The sequence below is a fragment of the Poecilia formosa genome, unplaced genomic scaffold, assembly GCF_000485575.1.
Source record: "Poecilia formosa unplaced genomic scaffold, Poecilia_formosa-5.1.2 Scaffold30, whole genome shotgun sequence".
Taxonomy (NCBI): domain Eukaryota; kingdom Metazoa; phylum Chordata; class Actinopteri; order Cyprinodontiformes; family Poeciliidae; genus Poecilia; species Poecilia formosa.
Window position 1 is genome coordinate 2,038,944 of NW_006799969.1, and position 22,407 is coordinate 2,061,350.

The 22,407-nt window shown below is 41.0% G+C and overlaps 1 protein-coding gene across 2 annotated transcripts in view; it reads left to right on the top strand.

The window, feature by feature from the left end:
- The first annotated feature begins 906 nt into the window (after positions 1 to 906).
- The window catches only part of LOC103136119 (cysteine-rich motor neuron 1 protein), a 41,526-nt gene continuing 20,025 nt past the window's right edge, over positions 907 to 22,407 (top strand). For both annotated transcript variants that reach the window (XM_007549226.2, XM_007549227.2), the window contains exons 1-4: positions 907 to 1,566; positions 7,097 to 7,258; positions 7,518 to 7,691; positions 18,671 to 18,913. In XM_007549226.2, the coding sequence (XP_007549288.1) occupies positions 1,269 to 1,566; positions 7,097 to 7,258; positions 7,518 to 7,691; positions 18,671 to 18,913 (877 nt within the window). In that variant the 5' untranslated portion in view covers positions 907 to 1,268. The remainder of the gene's footprint in view (positions 1,567 to 7,096; positions 7,259 to 7,517; positions 7,692 to 18,670; positions 18,914 to 22,407) is intronic.

Below are 22,407 nucleotides of genomic sequence, written 5' to 3' on the forward strand. Positions count from 1 at the left end.
AAAAAAAAAAAAAAAAAAAAAAAAAAAAAAAAAAAAACACATATATATATATATAGTTCAGCTTTTGACTCATCTGACCAGAGCACCGTCTTCAGCATTTGGAATTTTACCTATTTGTTTGTGGCTACCTGGAAACAGTTCTGTTTACGACTTTATATATTTCCTTTCCACTTCACAGCTATGGAATACATTGTGCTGTTGACAAAGTCAAAGGATTTGAACTCTTGCAAGGCATTGAAGCAATGGCAACACCAAAATCCCCCTCCAACTGTGTCCTCTGCTCACACACCAACAGTCCGTTCATTTGTCAATGTAAGCATATAAACACTGCCTCGACAGTCAAATTTTACATGACCTTTTACATTCTCTCTGCCATCTGTACACGACATTTGACACCTAAGAAAGTAATCACTCATTCCCATTAACACAGTATGTGCTGGTATACTGTGATGTACTGATATGTTTGATTATAAACCTTTAATAGGCCAAAATGGAAAACAATGAAAGGTGGGACATCAACTTCAATGAGATGCAACATTTATTTATTTTTTTTATTTATACATATCCATGAACTTCTGTCCTGTGCAGTATTCCAAAACAATAAAACCAAATTTATAAGTAGCCCCATCTATCCTTTAAAAAACTTTCAGGAGTCAACCCCTTATCATCCATGTATTATGAAATACAGAGCTTATTTCAGTATGAGAAAATCAGAAAAAAACTGAAGCATAAACTACTTTAAGGGAGTTTCATTCAAGACATTAAAAGTTACATCATTGCGCAACGCAGAGGAAAGTTGTTTGCCAGGGATGTATCAGCTTAATTCCTCCCTCTTTTCTTTCCCTGTGACTGGTCGGTGCCTGTGTCAGTCAGGGGGGAGGGGTGCACCGCTAATTTCCACATGCCTGTATGTCAATTTAAGACTCAGACTGCGTTTTTAGTGTGTGGCTGACAGTAGCAGAGAACTCCAGCGTGCCTACCTACATCCAGCAGAAACCCCCGGTGTTGGATTTTTGCTCGTTATCTGATCGGATGAGGCGCTTACTGGGACGCGCGTCTACCTGTGCACGCTGAATTTGATCTTTGTAGCCCTTTTGGATATTTCTGCCCCTCTAAAAAGGAAAACGCACACTTCTCAGTCCTATTTCGAGGTACCTTCGCTTTCGAAGTGAGGCAAAAAAACAAACTTTCCAGGAGCCCTGACAACTTTGGTCTAAATTTTGGGGAGTTCTTGTGCACAGAAGCGTTTCGATTTCACCGCAGGAAACATGTTCGGCAAAAGCTCCGTTATGTTGCTGAGTCTCCTCGTTCTGGTGCGTGCGCTCCTGGCTCACGAGTGCACGCCATGTAACCTCCGGACATGTCCAGTCAAAGTCGCGCAAGGCTGCGAGGGTGGCCGGAGCGTGGCCAGGGATCCATGCGGGTGCTGCGACCACTGCGCGCGGCTGGAGTGGGAGCCCTGCGGCGGCCAGGACTGGACGCACGGCTACTGCGCCCTGGGACTAACCTGCGCCTCTATCAACAGCACCGGAGCGGCCACTATGCCTGAAATTGGAGTGTGTAAACGTGAGTGAAACTAATTTTAAGTTTAAGCCTAGAAATTGGAGAAGGAAAAAAAAATGTTTATGTTATTGCTAAACACCAGCTCCAAAGTTTGGCAGTGATCCATTGATTGTAAGCGGGTTGAAAGCATCACTATTCATGTGTCAGTCCAGCCCAGGCTGCAGTGACCATCTCTTGTTTACCCTTGTCTGGGGCAGTTTTTCATGTCTGAGGGGCTCTTGACTGCAGGAGAGGGGAGTCATGTTCGGCCTCATTCACTCTGAGCTCAGAAACATGACAATACATCAGCATAGACTTGGCACAAGGTCTTTGCTCTGCTGGCAGCAGGCACCGTCCCTTCTGCTCCAAAAACATTTGAGACAAGAGGAAAACACAGATATGACCATGTGAGTGTCATAACTAACCCAGGACCATGTAACATTCTTCATGATATGATAACCTGGAGTAAAACTAATGCAGTTAGGTCATCATTTTTAGGCAAGTATGTCAAACAAAAAAAATTGCAACATGATATAATTAACCTAAAAACTCTTCTTTTTTTTTACATGTCTTTGCTATTTTGTTTTTTAAATGATTCACTTACTTTAGTAAGTTACAAGCTCTCATTGGATAGAATGCTAAAATTATATTGCTTTTGCACTCATCATGGTGCAACACAGACATAACAAGGTGAAAATAGCTGGTCAGTTTGTCAGGCTATCTGCTCTGGTAGCCAGCCTGCATTTAAGCACAGCCCTTAACTTGCTAATGGGGGATTTAAAACAGTGTTGCTGAAATAAGAAAGCTAAATGGCACTTCTTTGATTTCGAAGCTACAACTGTTTGTGTTTTCAAACAGCTTAGATTGTCTTTCCTGTAAGCAGGGAAGAATATAGTAGTCTTCTTTTACTTAGCAAGAGGTGGGGAGGGGTAACTCTGTGTTACTATGTTCTTAGCGCCTGGGTTACTCTGGCACCTTCTCTGGCATGTCATTTAAAGTACTTGTGACTATTTAACTAGTATAAGAGACGTTTTTCGTAGTTTTGAAATCACAGCTGCTTTAAACCTTGATGAACCTTATTCCTGAGTCATGTCTGGCATTTTTAATCGGGAAAAACTTTGTGGTGTTACTTTCCTGTCTGTACTCAGTCCTCCAAGTGTGCCACTAAATGTCTGCAAACATGACTTCAGATGTTTTTTTTTTCTTTGCACTTGTTGAAATTCACAATGCTCCTCTGTTCTGGCTCCACCGAGGAGTCGGGCTGTTATGAGGTGCTCATTTTACGCACAATTTGAGTTACTTTCTCAACCTCAAATCAGCTTGTAATGCTATGAATGAAGTCTGAAGTGCTGGTCTTTCATTGAGGAACAAACAGCTCATGGACGGACCCCCTCCAGCTGCACCACCTGCAATCTGTCCGGCTGGTTTGTGGATGATTGAAGGGGACTGGCAGGTCTGTAGGAGAGAGTAAGCAGCTCTCAGTGGGTGTCAGGATCTCCTGACCCTTTCTCCTTCATCATCCTTCTGTAGGGTGGTCCAAGTTAGGGCTTTTTCATGGTTCTCTGCCCCCCAAACCCCATCCCTCCACCCCCCAGGTGTTCCCAGGAGATGCAGGTGCTGATTATGCTTAATATGCAGGCGTCTGGCGGACATCGCCTTCTGCTTCTTAACAGCTTTGGAACAAACTGGAGACCTGACGGCTCCTCTGACTGAGTCATACTTCTTCGGCTGCTGCTGACCTCTTAAATCAGACAAATGTACTCATGCAGCCTTGATATCCCAGAGGGGTCTAGGTGGGGGTAAATCAACACCTCCCAGTGTGTTTTCAGGGGCCGTACTGAGACTGCTGGGGGCTTATCCCAGATTTTGCTCCCTGAAGCTTCGAAGGGCCTTATAGTGATTAGCCCTGCAATCAAGAGCGAGGGTAAATGTTTCCGCTTTTCTAAACCCCTGCTTTTGCTGTTACAAGTTGGATTTACCGGGTGGCCAAAACGTAGTCAGTGTGCAAGGTTAAAAATGACATGTCACACATGTTTGACTTGAACTAGAGATGTGTGGCCACTTGTTTTTGTTTTAAGCTCTTATCTAATGATATAGCTTTAAGTTCTTGAACAGTTGTAGTTAAACTGCATTGAGAGCATTTTCTCCAGGTCTCCATGCTATGCCTGGTCATTAAGTCATGTCTGCAAGAGAGAAGGAAGAGTTAAAAATGGTTTTACTCAACAAAATAGTTATAGGCCTTATATTACTGTTTGGTTTTTTAAAATTTAAGTCAAAATTTACTGCAATTAGTAGCTGTCATTACTAAACAGCAGACATTTTTAGGTTTGTGTTGCACCAGTGGCCTTTATTCAACAAAATATTCTCTCTCTCCTGCTATTAACATTTAACCTTCTATTAATATACAACATACACCACATTAGTACTGTGTCTCTTCTTTGAGAATCTACTCTGTCTTCTCAAACTCTGTCAGTTGTGGCAAATGGCCACTTGTACTGAGTCAGTTCCTGCTGCAGGTTTCTTCCTGCTGAAGGGGAGAATTTCCTGTCTACTGTCCTCTTTTGCTCTGCTGTGAGAAAGGTTTGACTGACAAACACAACCACCAGGTCATGTCTGCATATTTCCAGTAAACAATAGTCAACCGACAGTTGCTCGGCGACTCTGTTGCTATATTTAGCAACATTTCAGACAAAATAAATAAATAAATAAATAAATAGTATCAGTCCAAATTGGAATCGGCAGATCAGGCTTTTTAAAGATCAATAATCGGGGATTGGCCAAAAAACTGCAATTGGTGCACCTCTATTAGAAACTAAATATCCAACATTCAAGCACCTGTTTCGAGAAGATGTTACCAAGCCTGTTCATCTGATCTTTCAGATAATGAATTATTCTGATGGTAGAAAATGTCCCTAGAAAATATTATGAGTGATTTGTTCCTCCCAAAACAAGTTTAAGCTTAAGCATACCATGTCACCGAATCCCTGTTTCACAGGGACGTTATGTCCACTTCACTCCATCGCATGCTTTCTACTTCTCCCTTCCTCTGGTATTATCTAACGTTTCAAAGACTTCCTTTTAAGCTCGCTATCAGCCTCGGGCCCTGTAGAGGTCAGTTTTCCCAACCTGGTCCTGGATGCCAAGTCAAGCAGTCTCAGTAGCTAAGAGAGGAATACCCCTGCAATGAAGCCTTATAGACTTTGGCAAGAGTCGTGCCAGACCGGAAAACAAATAGCCAGAAGGGACTATAACAGATTCGGGTTGAGCAGAAGGGAACTTGAAACAAATAGGGCTCAGTGGGGGGTCAAACTAAAATTAGTGAAGACAATGCGTTCAGTGTCCAGCCTTTCATTGACTGTTTTGACTCCTACCACCTTACATACATGCCAGATTTAGCACCCCGCACAGACAAGCACTATCACCATCTCGAATGAAAATACCCTTGTGGGTGCAGGAAAGCCTCAGAATGAAAAAAATAAATAAAAAATGTGTGGATCATTTTAGGGTGAAGGGAAATTATTTCGACTAGGTTTATTGGGAAAGCAACTTGTGCTCTGCCAGTTCACCGGCCATCTGGGAGAGCCATTAACAGAGTCGGCTGGCTCGGGTTAAAGGTAACATTACCTTCAACTCTGTCAGCTGGCCAGATTTCACTGTGGCACTTATGGCACAGGAGTCACCCACAAAGTTGGCTTCCGCTACAGTCACATTCATGCTGATTCACTTTAGCTTTTCTCTTTTTATAACAGCAAGAGACAGCTATGCTCTCAGGGAGACCTATCTGGTGTGGAATAATAAGATCCACATACAGTGCCTTGTGAAACTATTAGAACAGCTTGAACTTATTTATATTAAAACCTTTTTAATAGCACCTGCTATTAAAAAGCAGGCATTTTAATGGGTTTTAATGCAATAGAGAAAACACAATTAAAATAGAGCTAATAGCGAAAGTTCAAGCTGGAAGACTCCGCCCCCTCCGTTCGCTCATGGCCGTCATGCTCATCTCTGACCTCAGCGCCGGACCTCACCCGGCACGTCCAATCATCAATCAAGCTCTGCATAAAAGGATCCACACCCAAGCCGTCAGCCGGTTCCCAGCTGCGTTCAACCCACCACCGCCCCTTCTCCACCCGCATCCTCCGGCTCTCCAGGATAGCACCCTTTCCTGACCTCCACCGCCAGTGTCGGGCCCCGGGGGAGAGCATCCCTAATCAGTTATCGGGATGTTCATCGAGTTCACATCAAATCTCAGCTCAAATCAGCTGCCGGGGCCCGAGCGCCAAAGAACTGTTATTCATTCCTGTCATTAAATCTTTTAATTGTTCCTTTTTCTCCATCTGAGTCTTTCCAGATTGGAAATAATGCATGGTTTTATAAATCTTTTACAAGCAAAAGTTTAAAAGTTGTGGCATAAATATGTACTTAGTCTTACAATTAGCCATGCACTTTACAAATCTGCCCATTATGAAAGTGTTTAAGAGAAAAGCCATTGTTGAAATAAACCCATGAAGACGTTCACCGTCAGTCTTCTTTTGTCGACATGCATGGAAGAAAACTAACAACACACAAAACACTGAAAATAGAATCCCATCTGTAAAAACAAAATAGTGGTGGCAGCATCATGCTGTGGTGATGCTTTTTGTCAACTTTGAAATCAATGTATCATCTTCCTTCTACTCTACAATTCTATTCTACATCGTTTTGTTCTATCACTCATTGCAACAAAATATATTGACATTTGTGGTTGTAATATGGCAAAATGGAAAGCAAAAAAACTTTTCAAAGGCACTTTGTGTTTATATGCATGGTGTGTTTGTTTCCAGCAGATTTAGGCTACTTTTTTGTCTTTTAAGTCAGATAAGTATTTTATTCTTCAAATGCATTTTCTCTTTGTGTTGTGCTTTTTTGAAAGCAAGGAGTGCTTTAATGAACACATCACTTTGGTTAATTGAGGCATACAGTTTGTCTCATCATGTTTATCCCCGTGGAGCTGTTATGTGCAGCAGTGAAGGATGGCAATATCGGGGTATATCTATGCATGTTTATTCATGCATGAAAGGTGAGGGAACACTGAGAGTAGTGTGTAAACTGAAGCCCTTTAATCCCAGGATCCTGCTGGATATTCAGCTCCAACGTGACATTCCATCCATGCGTAAAGTTTTGTCCAAATGGGGAGTGTAAGCCAACTTGGGGTGAGGCACAATGAGAGACGCGGCTGCAGGCGGTTGTTAGTGTGAGTGACCACAGTTCAGAGGAGGTGTTGCTGCAGCCGCCAGAGACGCAGACCCTGGGAGGGCCCCATGCTGTGGAACAAAAGCAAACAAATGGGCTCAGTAGCTGTAGTAGTGTGACACAAAGAGAAGGGAGGAGGGACTGGAGCCCAGAAATACAGTGGTCACTCCAGTCTTGTCTGTGCCAAAGTAGTGTCTTGCAACAAAGGGGTTGTAAACTGGACCAGTATTTCTAACTCTGTCCAGTGTTTCTTTGAATTCATAAAGTCAGTTTTAAATGGACAACTAGTCTAACACTTTGGTCTCTTTAATGTCTCCCGCAGTTCTTCCTGAACACCCAGATGCAGGCCTTGAGGATGAGCGCTGTCCTCTAATAACGGGCTGCGACAAAGCGGGAGCTGAATGTGTGTGTGATGCTCGTTACTCCTGCTTGGGAACTTTTACCTACCCAGACCAAGAGACCTGCATGAAGGCCAGCAAGTCAGGTGCACCCTAATCTTCCCAATCTCTCCTTCTGACTTAAATAACAGAGCGAATAGATCAGACAGCAGTCTGTGAATTAGAGTGCAGAATGATCTCCAAAGATTTAAGCTAATCCGTAACAGATGTTGCTCTACGATGACTAAGGCTACTTACATTTCCTAGCGATGACACGAGTTCCGGCTTTCTGTGGTGGCTCCCCATTCACTTCTGAGCTCTGTCGGTGTGTGTGATTCATTGATGACTGTGATTTGTGTGTTTCAGAGGGTCGAAGGCACGAGCACAGGGAGAGACACAAAGAGAAATATGTGGGACCGTCTAATCCGACGTGCATGTTCTCTGGGTGCAACCTGACCGCTGACGGGTGCGTGTGTGAGTCTCAGAGCTGCCATCACCACTTCGCCTACATCAACCGGAGCCAGTGCCAGGAAGCAGCAGGTAACCCTCAAATAATCCGCTGCTGATGAACACATATTCACCCCACTCCACATTATTTTTTTTTTACTTTTTTTTTTTTAATGAAGTTACATTTTTTTGAAATGTAACTTCAGAGTTACATTTACAGTTAAATGTTTTTTCTTTAGAAGTACGAGCATGGATTTGCAAAGATGAACCTAAGACAATTACATTTCTCCTCTAGTAAACAAAGTCATTGTAACAATGGCAGGGAATTTCTCGTGTCACAGCTCATTATACACGGACTTGCAATCAAATCTTTGCGGGTTGTTTTTGCAAAATAGGTCAAAGTCAGTCACTTTAGACATAGAACATCTGTGAACATTACATTTTAAGTCTTGATTCAGATTGTCAATTGGATTTAATTCTGTAATTTGACAGGCCCTAAAACACACTTTGAGCTAAAGCATTTCACTGCAGCTCTTTTTGGTAAGTTTAGGGTTATTGTCATGGTTTTTGTCATGCAGAAAGTCTTTAATGTCGTCCCTTTACCCATCAACTCTCGCCCAGCTTTCCTTTTTCTGCTGAAGAAAATCAAGAGACATTATGCTGTGTTGTAATGTTCTAGTTTGGGTATACAGCTTTGTTAGTTATATGTGTTATTTTTCTTACAAGGGCTTCGAATTTAGGTCAATACAAGTTTATTTGAAAAGCACATTTCAGAAAAAAAGGCGGTTCAAAGTGCTCTTAACAAGCTAAATTTTGTGATCATCTGACTAAACCACATTTCCCATGTTTCCTTTGTCTCTTGTTCCCTATGTGTGGTTGGCCATACAATTCAGGCTTGCAGTTATGCCCTCTTTTTCCCCATTTCTTAAAAGTGAGCAATGCTCCATGAGTTGATTAAACTGTGCTTTAAACTTCTCCAAAACTTTATTGCTGGCCTGTCTGGTGTGTTCCGTACGGGTCTTTGTTTACTTGCTGATGTTCTCCAACAAACTTCTGAGAGCTTTGTAGTACGTCTGTATTTATACTGTGATTAAACTACATACAGGTGTAATCTACTTTGTAATCTACTTGCTATTTATGTGGTGTCTAAAGCGAAGTTGCACTGGGCATCAAAGTAAAGTGGGCTGAATAAAAATGCAAGTTGACACTGTTAAGATTGGCCTCCACTTCTCAATTATGTAGTACTTTGCTTTGGGATATCCCACAAAGTTATGTAAATATAAATGCATGCAGGTTTTAACTGGTCAAAATATGGAAATCATGGAAGGAGTGTGAATAGTGTGAATCACTTTGAAACGAGAAAATACAAAAGTTTTTTTTTAAATTCAGTGTTGGAATCTTTTGATGCAGTGCAGTCTCATTAAGTTGCAGCTTGCTTCCTAGCTTCTTCTGTGCCACTGGTGAAAAGGTGAATCATCTGAACAGATCAAAGAAGGTGTGTTTACCTTCGCTTTTGGCATCCTCTAAGATTGGCACTTGTACGTGGAAAAGACTATTGGCAGAGCAAGGGTGTATTTAGTTTTCTAGTTTAGACAGTGACCTGTCTGCTAGATACGTAGCTGCTAAGTGTTGACTTCCTGCTGAGTGCCACTCACAGAACAGAACTGGCTCTTAACTTTGAAGAATAATAAATAAAACTAATCGCTGCTTGAAAACTGTGTTCAGATCTGAATAAAAATAATCAGGTCCCTATTAGAAAAATCTGAGATGAGAAGCAGCTCTTTTCTTGCAGCGAGCCATAAAGACACATTCAAGTTTATTTAGTCTTCAGCTAATAGGTGGGTTATTACAGACATTCTCGGTTCTGTTTGTCTTGAGCCGTTTATGCAGTAAATCCCACAGGAAGCGTGTTCATCAAGCATCATTTTGTGCACACGCATCCAACAGAATAACCTCTGCCTTATCTTAGAGTCTGAGCCGAGTGGATGACTGTCTGAGCTCACACCAAAACAACATTTTTCAGCAGCTTATGAGTATTCATAGCAGCGCACATCTACTGCTCTATGTGGCTCATTATTAAGCAGAAAATCAGGATGTGTGAATCTGTTAGGTACTAAAGCTTTTAATGCATTTGGGGCAACAGACAAATGTAAAGGTGCACTGACTTTATTAACTTTCTGTGTGTGTGTGTGTGCGTGTGTGCGTGCGTGCGTGCATGCGTGTGTGTGTGTGTGTAATGAGCCTACGTATATGGGCTTGAGAACTTGCATGTCTGTGTGTGTTTGAGCGAGATAATTATCTTGTTTGTCTTGATGTCGCAGCAGAGATTTTCTTTTGTCTGCCGTCACTGGCAGGACTTTCCTCTGCTAACAGAATGAGATTCTGTGGTCAGGATATACACTCCCAGTTGGCTCCATGGTGACTCCCTAAACCAGACCCTAGTATTATAAAATAATACACATAAAGAGCAGTGTTTGTATGCCCTGCTGACAGATACAGTCTAATCTCAAGGCACAGGAGCTGGACAGATAAAACATGTCTTTACAACAATGTGTTTATTTAAGAGAAAATAGAGGGACGCTATTATCACATTTAGTTTAGTTTTCTGGACAGCTCTTAACTATACAGATATCTGTATTGAAATTGCATCTTACAGTACAAAAGGTTATCACAGTTTGTAACATTAATCACATAGATAATTTCAAAAAATAATCTTGGGAACAAATGAACTGTAGAAACTTCAAGCTGTTTTTGTAACCGGGATGTAATTAGCTAAAGTTTGGTATTTCAACATGGGCGTCAATAAGGGTTTGCTCGGTTTGTTTTAACCAGCTTTAATTGGCTTTTAAAGAAAATTCCAAATCTCTCAGGAGCTGATTGTTTATGTTGAAATTAGTCAGATAACAGATTTCAGCTTCAGCAAATCATTAACTTTTTGTCATTTTTCCCACTTTGTGACTGAAAACTTAAATTTCTTTTGTTCTGATTTTATTAACATAACAAACCAAACTATTTTATGCTTGACAGATGTAACATTCAGTAACAAAATCTAATTTAAGAAGTATGATAATGACAATGAAATCTTTAAAGCATAAACTGTACACGTACAACAGCATGAGATAATGCAAGATATGCTGTTCTTTTGCTTTTATGCTAACATTGGGAAACTTGAAAATCTTTATCCAGCTGTGGCTTAGTCAAATAAATGCATCCGTAATGGGAAATTGAGGAAATACGACTATAAAAAGCAAAGTCACATCATGTGGATCGTGCAAAATTCAACAGAACTCGTAAAGGAATTTTAAACAAAAACTTAAAACTACTTACAAATGTTTGACTTGTAACACAATTGTGAAATGTGAGGAAAACTACATCTTGTTTCAAACTTTTTTGCAAACATAAATCTGGAAAATAGGCATGACAAGGCAAATTTACTTGTACCAGGACATTTGCCTTTGTTACTTCAGCAACAGAGTAATTGAAGTGTTTTACATGATGAAAACATGAAACAGCAAACAAAAGAAAGTGGTGAAAAGCTGGAATACAGACCACAATTAATGATGTTCCATTAATCAAAGGCAGCTCGGTCCAAATGAATTGCTAGCCTTGATTTATTAAAGGAACTCGGTGTTTCAGCATTTTTGCGGTTTTGTGAAATCTTGTTCCAGATTAGAGGAACATCAGTTCAAGGAGCGTGATTACATTTGGAAGGCACTGAAAGTCCAATTGGTTTTAGTGTTCAAATTGTTGCTTCAACAACATGGCTCTGTGTTCATTCACTCAAAAGATGCTGTGATACAATTCGATAACGGGTGCTGTTGTCATCTGTTTGTGCACAATTAGGAGCAACATGGGGAGCCAGATGTCTTACCCAGATGTCTGAGAGGAAGGAGGATGCGATAACTGCAGCAGAGAAAGGACAGATGTAGGAGGATAGGAAATGGAAATAGACACAAACCATTTTGTGAAGGTATTTGTGTACAAGCCCCCGGCGGGTCATTGCTGGGCAGTGTTTGGTAGTTTTACTGTCAGGAGTAGTTTACAAATTTCCATTAAGATAAGGCCCCAGACTGCTATTCCCGAGAGATTCCTCTCGTGTTGTGGAGCCAGCGATCGCAGGTTGTGAATGTTCTGTTTATTCATGCAACATTTCAACATCACTTGATGCTAATATATAATCACAGTAGTGGTAGATGTAAACAATAGAAGCAGTCACTCCCTCTGCTTTGTCATTAGAAGTGTTGCCCAAAAAGTGGGTGAAATCGGGCAATGGGCCTCCCAGACATCTGGTAGTTCACATGTGATTCATCAGTCGGGGAAGTGGCGCCCACTGCAATGTCCATGGCACCGACTGAACTTGCTCTCACAAATCCGCTAGCCTACGTCTGCCACCTCCGTCCTGCCTCCCTGTGCCCTTGTGAAAGGACTGTTATTTCTGCTTGGCTGCAGCCTCTTTGTGACCAAGCTATTACTGGCCAAGCTAGACCCACACCGGCTGGCGAGGGCACGAGACGTCTCAGTGCTGATTGTTTGTGTGCCGTCTGAGGAAGCCGCGGCCTCATCTTTTCCCAGGGTTTATCTACGAAATTATGTGCCTTGCAAAAAGCTTCTTCACATTTTGTAACCACACACTTCAGTGCACTTTATTGAGATTTTAGACGATAGGCCAGCACAAACCAGCGTGTAACAGGAATGGGAAGAAAAAAATGCATCACTTTCTTAATCTGTATATCTCTATATGCTATGCAAACTGCCTAGTTGCAATCCTTGTTTGGTTTGCAGTAGTTCTTGCTGTTCAAAACAAACCTTCACAGAACAGAAATATTTCTAGTGAATTTCGGTTAAACACAGATAGACGATGAGATTTATCTGTCAAAAAATGCATTTAATCATTTTTAGTTGGCTTCGCCGCACAGTCACATTTAGCTAATGCAAAACGCATGAGTCAGCAAATAAACATATGTAAATTGATACAGCTAAACTTTTATTTACATGTATGAGATTGAAGGGGTATGAGTAGAAATACATGTCAAGGATTTACATTTTTTTTTTTTTACATTTTTCTTTACAAAAAACTAAAAACTACAACATAAAATTCAAAATGAAATGTTGACATTTGCAATTACATCAACAAAGACTTTGGAAGAATCTCTTGAAAGGCACAGTATAAGATTAGAGTGATACAAAAAATGGAGAATCGCTTCTGTGTGGCTTCTGAGAGAAAAAGAAATCTCCCATTTTAGGCTTTCGGTCAATCTACTTTATTATCAGCCACTAACCAATACATGCAATTTTGAACTGAAAAGAGCAGCCAGGAAACCCACAATAACTCCAGTCTCTCTTTCATATTAATCTTTGCAATTATTAGTTTTGCTACTTTTATCACTACCTGGAACTCTCTATTTTGCAGCCAGAACCAACAACATTTTAAAAGTTCCCCAGCTGAACTTCAACCATTTCCTGTCGCTCTCTGACCGAAATCTTTTATCGTCATTATTTCCCCTTTTTCTCTGCAAGGAAAAAAGATCCCATAGCCAAAACATGCACCACATAACTGCCTCTTCCACAATTTATCAAACAGCTGTCTGCAAGCCAAGGCCTCTCGTAGAGTTGTTTTCTACATTTGCGACACATAAGGGTTTAGTCTGAAAAACAACACGTGACTGCTCTCGTGTGGCTCTCTTTTACTTTGTGTGCATCCTCAATGAGCAACGGTTTATGTTCTATTATATGATTTTAACAAGGGGACCAGCAAAAGGGGCTATTGTTTTAAAAAACTATTACTTTAATGCTGCACTAAAAGAACAATTCAAACTTTCCAATGTGGCTGATGCTTTACCCCCTGAAGGCGGCTGGATAGTGGAGTATGTCCTAAAAATATTGGGGTTGACCAGCCCTGAGCTCTTTACACTCCCTCCAGCAGCCTTGCCAAAGCTCCAAAGCTTTACCCCATGCATTTTGTGTCAGACACAACCTTACATGGGCTGCAACCGTCTGGCTGATTTGCTTGAAAACTCCTCATCCCTGGTTTAGTTATGTGCCATCTGACAGCAAGGAGCTTTTTCTAACGAATGTACTGCTACTAGGCACACACAGGTGTGAATCAATGGGAATATGTCAATGTTCATGTCTTTTTCATTCATTCATTCATTCATTCATTCATTCATTCATTCATTCATTCATTCATTCATTCATTCATTCATCCATCCATCCATTCATTCATTCTTTTTTTTTGTTAAAAGTAGTGGAGTTCCTACTTCTTAAACATGCAGTTATTTTCCTGTTAAAAAAAATTACAAGCAGTTAGTATCTTGCCCACACAGCTCTCTGAACATCTTTGTTTGACATAGATCACAATAGATGATCCTGGGCACTTAAGAAAATGGCTAATGTGAAAGGCATCAAGCATTAATTGAGACAGCACAACACAGTGCAAATTTAGTTTATAGTAAAGTTCAAAATTGGCATGCCTACGAAAAAAACATCTAATTCTTGTGACAGCTTTGGGGCACCCAAGAAAGTTCAGCAAATGCCAAGACTGTCTCCTCAGCAATGGAAGCATGCAGGTGTAACTGTTGCTACATGCACAGTAAAAAAAAAAGCTGACCTAGTACCAAGAAGGGCAGACTCTTATCTCCAAGAAAAACTTTAAGGACAGAATAATATTTTTCAGTTCGTAGTATAATTGGACCGGGTAGAGGGATTTTCTCAAATAAAGTCCCTTATAGAGAGTTTAGGACATCTGGAGAAGGGACTGTTTGGAGAAGAAGAGGTAAACACTACCATGAGTACAGTGTCATGTCGACATGGAAGCACCATGAGATCATTTTGTTTAAGGGAGTGGGTTCTTTTACTATGTTGCCTAAAACACTGCCATTATTAACCCCTTAACTGTCACACTCGAACGCTTGCATGTTGCCCTTTGGGTCCATGAGGACACCGGTTTGCAGGTTTTATAGTGCGGGATCAAGAAATCCTCCAGGAGCAACTATACCCAACAAAATAGGAGCAATATGGAGATGAGCAATTGTTTGACCAGCACAACAGAGCAAAAGTGAAAACTAAGTTGCTTAGCAGAAACATCCTCAGATTTATTCCCCATTGAGAACATATGTATTGGGCCTGAAAGTATTTCTTATTAAACACCTTCATTACGTCAGAAATGTTTTATATTAAACTTCACTGCTCTATACAAACAACTGACAAAAAGATCTATTGCAACATTGAAACAATAAAGCTTATAAAGCACAAAACCTAGTCTGTAGAAAATTGATACTTGCATGAAATTAATCCAACATGTACAATTTCAAACAGTCAGAGAAAAACTTTGTGGCAGATCCTGTGCACTGAGAGGACTTTTTGAGATTTAAACTGGAAACCTTACTGGGTGTGAAGTGGCAATCTTTAGGAGTGGCACATTACTATTGGTTAAATAACTTCCACCAACAGGAGTCATTAAGGAAAGAAACGCAGAGATGCCAGCTTCTAGATGCATGCTCCCAGTTTCCTCCAGCCTCTAGTGGAGCTTTGAAGTCTTCAGTAAACTTTTACCTGATGACCCTGCCTCTGCCTTTTGCCCTGAATGCCTCCAAGACAGCTTCCTCTTACATGTACCAAAGTACAGGTTGAACAAAACAGACTTTCTCAGTCGTAACCGTTGGTGGGCATGGGGCCATGCCCCCGCAACTTAATTTGAGAGACGGCCCGATGTGTCCCTTGTGGGGCAACTTTATAAAACCTGAGGACAGACCAGGAACCCACGGAAGGCAGCTGGACTGAGAGGGCTTTGTTCTCCATTGATTTGTTTCCAAAGTCAGTAGGTGAACAGAACTCACATTGTGCACTTTTTCCATGAGTAAACTCAGGCTGTCAACGGAGCCTCCTCTGCCCGGTTGAGTTGCTCTGCTTTGAGAAAAAGACTGAGCTCCTTGTACCCAGCATGAAGCTAAATAAGCCATTTAGAGTGAAGGATTTTTTCCTTCTTCAATGGACTGTGGAGATGCCAGAAACCAACTGTGTTTACATAAGAGATCAATCTGTGGTTGCAAGATAGCTTTCCACCCTTTCGAGATTTTCCCCCAAAAAAATAGAACAGCTGCTTAATATGCACATAGAAATGATCAAGCATACAAAATCTATTCATTTATGTTTGTGCAAGTTGGATTATTGCCACCTTTGTATTACAAAGATTCATTCTGTGGTCGCTGACTCACTAATTACAGCCATTTATGCATTGAGATAGAATACAAAGGCTGCAGCACAAAATCCATTTGCTGCTGACTCTTTCCAACCTCTGTGACTGCCTATTGTGTTCAAAAATGTTCCAGCTAAAAGATATATATATATATATTAATTAGACATGCAAGAGTTGGAGCATTTCCACAGAAGGATACAATTCTGTTCATTTAAATGACAATGGCGTGTCTGCCAGCTGCTTTTCCCAGCGCTCTCTAACCCCGGCCATTATCGCGATTCAAAGAGTAATCAGCCTCCTCTGAGTCACACACAATACAGAGAAAGTGTTTTCCGTGGATTTTAAAAAGCTTGGAGTTTTCTTTCTAATGCAAAAGTGGTTCAACTGAGCAGCAGTGGACAGTGTTAGACTTTTTTTTTTTTATGTAGAACACCGGGCAATCAGCAGTTCCGAGTTTATTTAATTTCAGTCTAGAAAATTGGCCAAAAACCCTGGAAAGTGTTGTAGCCTCACGTTGATTCCGGGGGTTTCCCTCCTTTTGCTATGACACCATTTAGTAGCTGAGTTTGTCAATGAGAGCTTTGTAGCTCTGTTCTCTGTTCCCAGGTTGCTTGAGTAAACAGTACAGTACAGATACTTCACACTCCTGCTGTATTCATCCAGAGCCAGAAAACCTGAGCGTTTTGCTTCTTCTCAATTTCAGCCGTCAGTTCCCTCCACCCACCAAATCAAAGGACCTCTTTACTTGAGGTCAGGCAGGTAGCTGCATTGCCGGAGAGTAGACTATTTTTTTATTATTATTATTATTTTTTAAGGCTTTTGACATTTAACGAAGGATGAAAAGGTTTTGAGTCTCAAAATCACAATAAAAATGACTCAAGTTTCTATAGTTAGAAAGTAATTTCAAAGAGATTCCAGAGTGACTGAATATTTCTCCGGCTGTTTGGAGCACAGGGTAATACAATGTGGCTAAAAGAAGTGAAGTAATTTTACATCATGTTCAAGAAAAACACCTTTGATGACTTTTCAACATTTCCATAACCACAGAGAGTTATGATGTGGAAACTAAAGAAGTCCCACTGATTATGCTTATGAAAGGGACAGTAATTATTCTTCGACATGACTTTTCAACAAGTTAGATTAAAAAGTTTCATATGAGAAATTTAAGACAAGTCAACTTGAAGGGATTCAATGTTGTACTAGAGGTTAATCAATCACTACACATTCACACCTTTCACAAAATACCATCTCAATGCAAAACATGTTGGAGCAGCACAAACTGCTTCTTTGTATTTTTTACAAATACGTTAGAAAAATCATAAGAGGTTCCTGAGACACTTGGAAGCTGGTTGGGTATAATACCACTTTTCATCTAATACTGAAGGAGCAAAAACGGTTTCTGAATTGAAAAGGGTTAGGCTTATTTTGTCAGTATAGGTTTTTGATTAAATTGTAATTATTTGTGATTAATTAATTGCAATTAAAAACTACTTAATAACTACTGAAATGATTAACTACTACCAATAATAAAACTACAGACATACACTTAAAAAAAAATAAAAATACAAGGTATGTCATCAAGGTTTAGAAACCCCTAGTCATACAGTTTCTAGGGTCCTTCTCAAGGACATGCCAGAGAAAGTGACTTGAGTTTTCTTTGGCTGCATGCAGCATAGAGCAGCAAACCACCTGCTTACCTGTCTTTTGAGACACATCATAAAACACTGTTGTCTTAGGAAGGCCATCAACAAAACTTTGGAAACTTTACAGAACCACAACCCCAAGCAGTGTTACGCAACCTCGAGCCTGTTTAATTTCCTCTCCTCAAAAACCAGATGTATGCAAAGATTGTCAAGCATTTCTCATAACAAAATCGTAAACAGTTTGGTTTGACTTAGTGCAGTCATTTGTTCACATGTTTCTTCTGTCAATGTCATGTTTTTATTATTATTATTATTATTATTATTATTATTTTACACTGGAGGTGCAGGTCTGTGCTCATTGTTATCCACAATTACTGCTCATGGTGGCAAAAGTGGCTTTCGTGTTCCCAGTATTCGCAACAGGAAATGAGGAAGGACTGATTGGTTACAGTTGGAGCATCAATCTGCTTTCAACCTCTCTTTGTCCTGGTAACATTACAGTAACGGAGAGAACCAAAATAAGCACGTCCCTTCGGGTTAAGTAATGCCTTGTTTTGGAAGCATAAAACTGTTCTCAAGCAATATCTGAAAAAAGAGGGTGCTACTTTTATTTTCCTGAACAGGTTCCAAAATACACTGAGCCCCCCGCCCACATTGGCTGTACACCACATCCCTCCCTCACCCCCCAAAAAGGGCTATCAGAGCCATTATATTGTCTCTGCAGATGAATAGACAAACGCAGCCTGGTATGCTAAGTGAAGGAGAGTCTTTAAACTGCTATGAAGCAAAGCTCTGTTCAAGGTTGGCCACTATTAATGACTGGGTTTTAGAGCATGAGAAGCTGTTTGGATTGTGGGCAATACGAGCCAGGGAGCGCGGGATCAGAGTCGCGTCGACAGGATCTGTGGGGAGCCGTGTCATGTCCAGAGAGAGCTGCATGTGCTCTCACTTTCCTGACAGGTTGCAGTAAAAGTCGCCATGGACTGAAGTGAGGATCTGATGACTGCGTGCAGAGTTCTGCAGCAGCACCTTTCTAAAGTGACTCAACTGACACTGCAAGCAGCCAGCTGTCTCGCAGATTTGCACTCTCACATGGTGGAAGCAGTCTCCTCCTTTTCCTCTGCGAGAACAGTGTTTGCACTGTCAGAGCCCAGAGCTCCAGAAAATGGTAATATACACATTTATAATGTTAACATAAGTCATGTTTTTTTTGTTTGTTTGTTTTTGTTTTTCAGAGGAGCTGAGGTGTGCTGGGGTGACATGTCCTGCCCTGCAGCTGCCCTCTTGCCCCAAAGGGTCAGTCTTGACCAAGAGCTACACGCCCCCTGCAGGGTGCTGCCCCTCCATGCCGCCCCAGTGCACATGCGATTTCCGTGCCTGCAACAAAACCCACTGTCCAAGCGGCCAGCACGCTGTTCTGATCAGTCAGGCTAGCGGTCGGCCAGGAGACTGCTGTGACATATTTGAGTGCCAGAAAGGTAATTCCACTGAAGTACATACCACACACTTTGATTGCTCTCCTTCACAGAAGCAGTTGCACAGTTGGTGGGAGGTACTTCATTGATCTGGAGGTAATTATTCCCCCCTGCATGAGGCTTTCCCCTGCTGAATAGTAAAAAGGAAAGTTGCTGATTAGATTGGAACTGTTAGGAGTGCTGAGTCAATTTCCCCCCAGAGATTATAAGAAATAGTTCAGGATTTTCTAAGTAAGATTCTGTTAGAAGAGTATAAGTAGCCAGTACCTTACCAGCTGTAGATAGCTCATTTTTCATGTTCATTTCGTACAACCTAGATTATACTGGGTATTTTAAACTAACGACCGGGGAAAAGAATAAACTGGACTTCCACCACTCAAATATCAAAAGGGGAGGCAGCGTGTCGGCAATAGTCCTTCTGTTGGAAACGCATTCTAAGAACAGAAGTTGCTGGAGAACAAAGCCTGTATGTGACATTCATTTTGCTCTCTGTAGTGGTCCACTTGGGTCCACTTGGAGTCTCAGTGGACATCACTGTGTAGTCCAGATTGTTTTGTGCTTGTTGACTGTGTATATGCAGAAAAAAGGGAGTCATATCATGTGCAAAAGAAGGAAAACAGCAATGTTGGTTTTAAGAAATTTAGAGAGATCTTGGTGTTTCCCCCTTTTGGATCATTAATCGGAAAATCTGCTTTGCTATATTGATGAGAAATCACTTTTTTTTCAGTTGTAATTTAAATTTTCTTTTAATGTCTTCTAAATAGATAGTTCTGAATAACGTGCAAAGCAGACCACAATCGACTCCCACCACCCCCCATGAGGTTGCACTGAAAACTGAATAACACTAAATAAAACTCTGTGGTTGAACAGAACCAAAGTTGCTTGTTAAAGACATGCACAGCTTGTGAGTTTGAGCACAAAGGATTTTTTTATTTTGCTGCCTTAAAAGCAGGTTGATGTGAAAAGGAAAATACTAAGACAGTTTAAGTGGATTCTATTTTTTTTTTGGTTTTTACACTTTACTAACCCCAACTGTGCATCTTTGGTGTTGTACATGTTATGTTGTCAGTATGTCTCACACAGGGAGGTCTTAAGTGATACACCACCTCCCACCCCTACTTCTTGTATTAGACAAATAATCAGATTCTTTGTGAATAAACAGTCAATGCAAATGTGACAAAAGTTCACAAAATGACATTTGCACATTTATGCTGAATGGAGACCCCGGGAAGCAATATTATCTCCTCCTAAACTTTTGACAAAAACTCACTTAAAAAATCTGACCCATTACTTTAGAGACTGGGAATTTTTCCAAATAGCCTAAAGAGATGGGACATATAAGAGGGAAAATGATACAGCAACAGGGGGGAAAGAAAACTACAGTTTCTCAAATCTTGAGTTTTGTAGAGCATATAGGCAATCAGGAGCTCCAGCAGGGAGGGGACCTGCAGAACTGGCCTGTTTACTCTGCCCGCCCAACAAATATTTAGTGTTTTACCAACAGAACAAGTTCCCATTCTGGCCCATCCAGATGTATAAATGTGTGCCGTGTCCTGGAATTAATAGACTTAACAAGCCTGGTGACCAGAAAAGTGCTTAGGCTATGAATTTTCTGAACAGGAGTGCAGTGTCAAAGGGTTCCTGTCTGGTCACACATCCAGAGGGGAAAAGGTTCAACAGTTCATTGATGGGAATGCTTTTTATGTGCTCCAGTCTGCCAGTGGGGAGGGTAATCGAGTCCGGCATGCCGGCGGGGGCTGAATGGCAGCCGTGGGGGCCACAGGATCAGTGTTTTGATAACAAGTGTCCGCTGCTTTTTGGACCTGGGGCTTGATGCCTTTTGTGTTGCGTCTACTGTCCGTTAGGCCCTGCATGATTGCCTGCAGTGTCAGAAAGCTCCACAGAAAGGGAAGTGGACAAAAGCACAGACAGAGTCCCCCTCTGTAAATTTTCTGAAGCAACATTGACACAGCATGTCTAAATCACTTGAGACACCATCCTCCAATGAAAGACATTTTAGCACACCCTGTATTGTATTTCCGTTAGTGGTCTGGAACGATTGGATTGTTTCCATGGCTGGGGCGAGGGGCTCATTTTTAACTAGGATGAGTGTGTGCAATTACCAAATGCACTTAGTGCATTTTGGCTTCCATAAACAATGGAAGGTATTCTTCTACTGACTGAACAACTATTGTAGTCTCTACAACTTCCAACACTGTTCTGGACCAATAACATGATGTCACAGATGATCCTGTTTAACTGCTGTTTCTTAACACTCTGGTTGGCACATTTGCAGAAAACGTCCCATGATGTCAGACTTTACTCACATTGCACATGATAATAAGATTCATGCTGATGTTAAGCAATAAGGCTGAGATCATCATGGAAGACTTGATCTTGTTTTGAGCATGCAGCCAACAGCTGTCCTCAAAAGATTTTGAGATGCATTAAAGATAGAAGTTAAATTTCCCATCCATTATTCATTTTTTTTTTTAGAAAACACAATGTTTTGGTCTCACCACTGTCACAGTTTTAGATAGGCTTCTGCTCATTGTTTTCGTCCATCTATGTCCACATCAAATCTTCGTATCAGTTTATTGAAGAATGAACGTCATAAAGCATGACTGGAATTTAAACTCTGCTCCACATGTTGTTTAAGGGATTACCATTAACAAAAGCTCAGGAAATCACATGTGAGCGTCCCCTTAAAGTGACTTCCTATTGCTTCTCTGAGCGTTAAAAAGCCATTGCCTTCCCTTTTGATTTAGCCGGGCTGAAGCACTTATTGCATTTTCTCTGGTCGGTTCTGATGCACACATAAGTGGGATAAAAGGAACGGAGAATGAAAGGGGAGAGAAGGGTGAAAAATGGACAAGGAGAGTAATAAAAGATCAACAAATCCCCTGCTTTACTTTCAACTCCCACCTGCTTCGTATTAGGAGCGCAGTGCTGGTTGTCGGGAGGCATGGGGTCATTTGGCGCGGAGGCTTTTGAGTCTCCGCCTAAAGGTATGGCGTACAGATGCAGGCATGACCTCTGATCTCATTTATGACTACAAAAGACTCCCACATCGGCTCAAGAAACGTTACCTTAAGACAGTAAGTTGTCTTCTGTAACACTTTCTTCCATGCTTGTGCATCTCAATAAATGAAAGTATCTTCAAAAAGTGAAATTTGGTAATTCTAGTCAAAACTCACTGCACACTGAGAGATAGATATTAGTTTCTGTTAATTCCAATGGTGAGTTATTTTATATCATCATTAAAAGGATATTAATCTAGAGATTGTATGTTTTGATCTACACTATCCAAAGAAACCAGTTATCCAGCAGATAGTGATTGACCCTTACTCAAGAAGGGTGTAACACAAAGGTTATTGTTAAAGAAAGATGGCTGTTAAACATCTTAACGGAAAGTAATTGTGAGGAAACAGTTACTTAGAAAAATGTACACAAGCAACATGCATATCTTCTGCTTTGAAAGGACCATGAAGCAACCC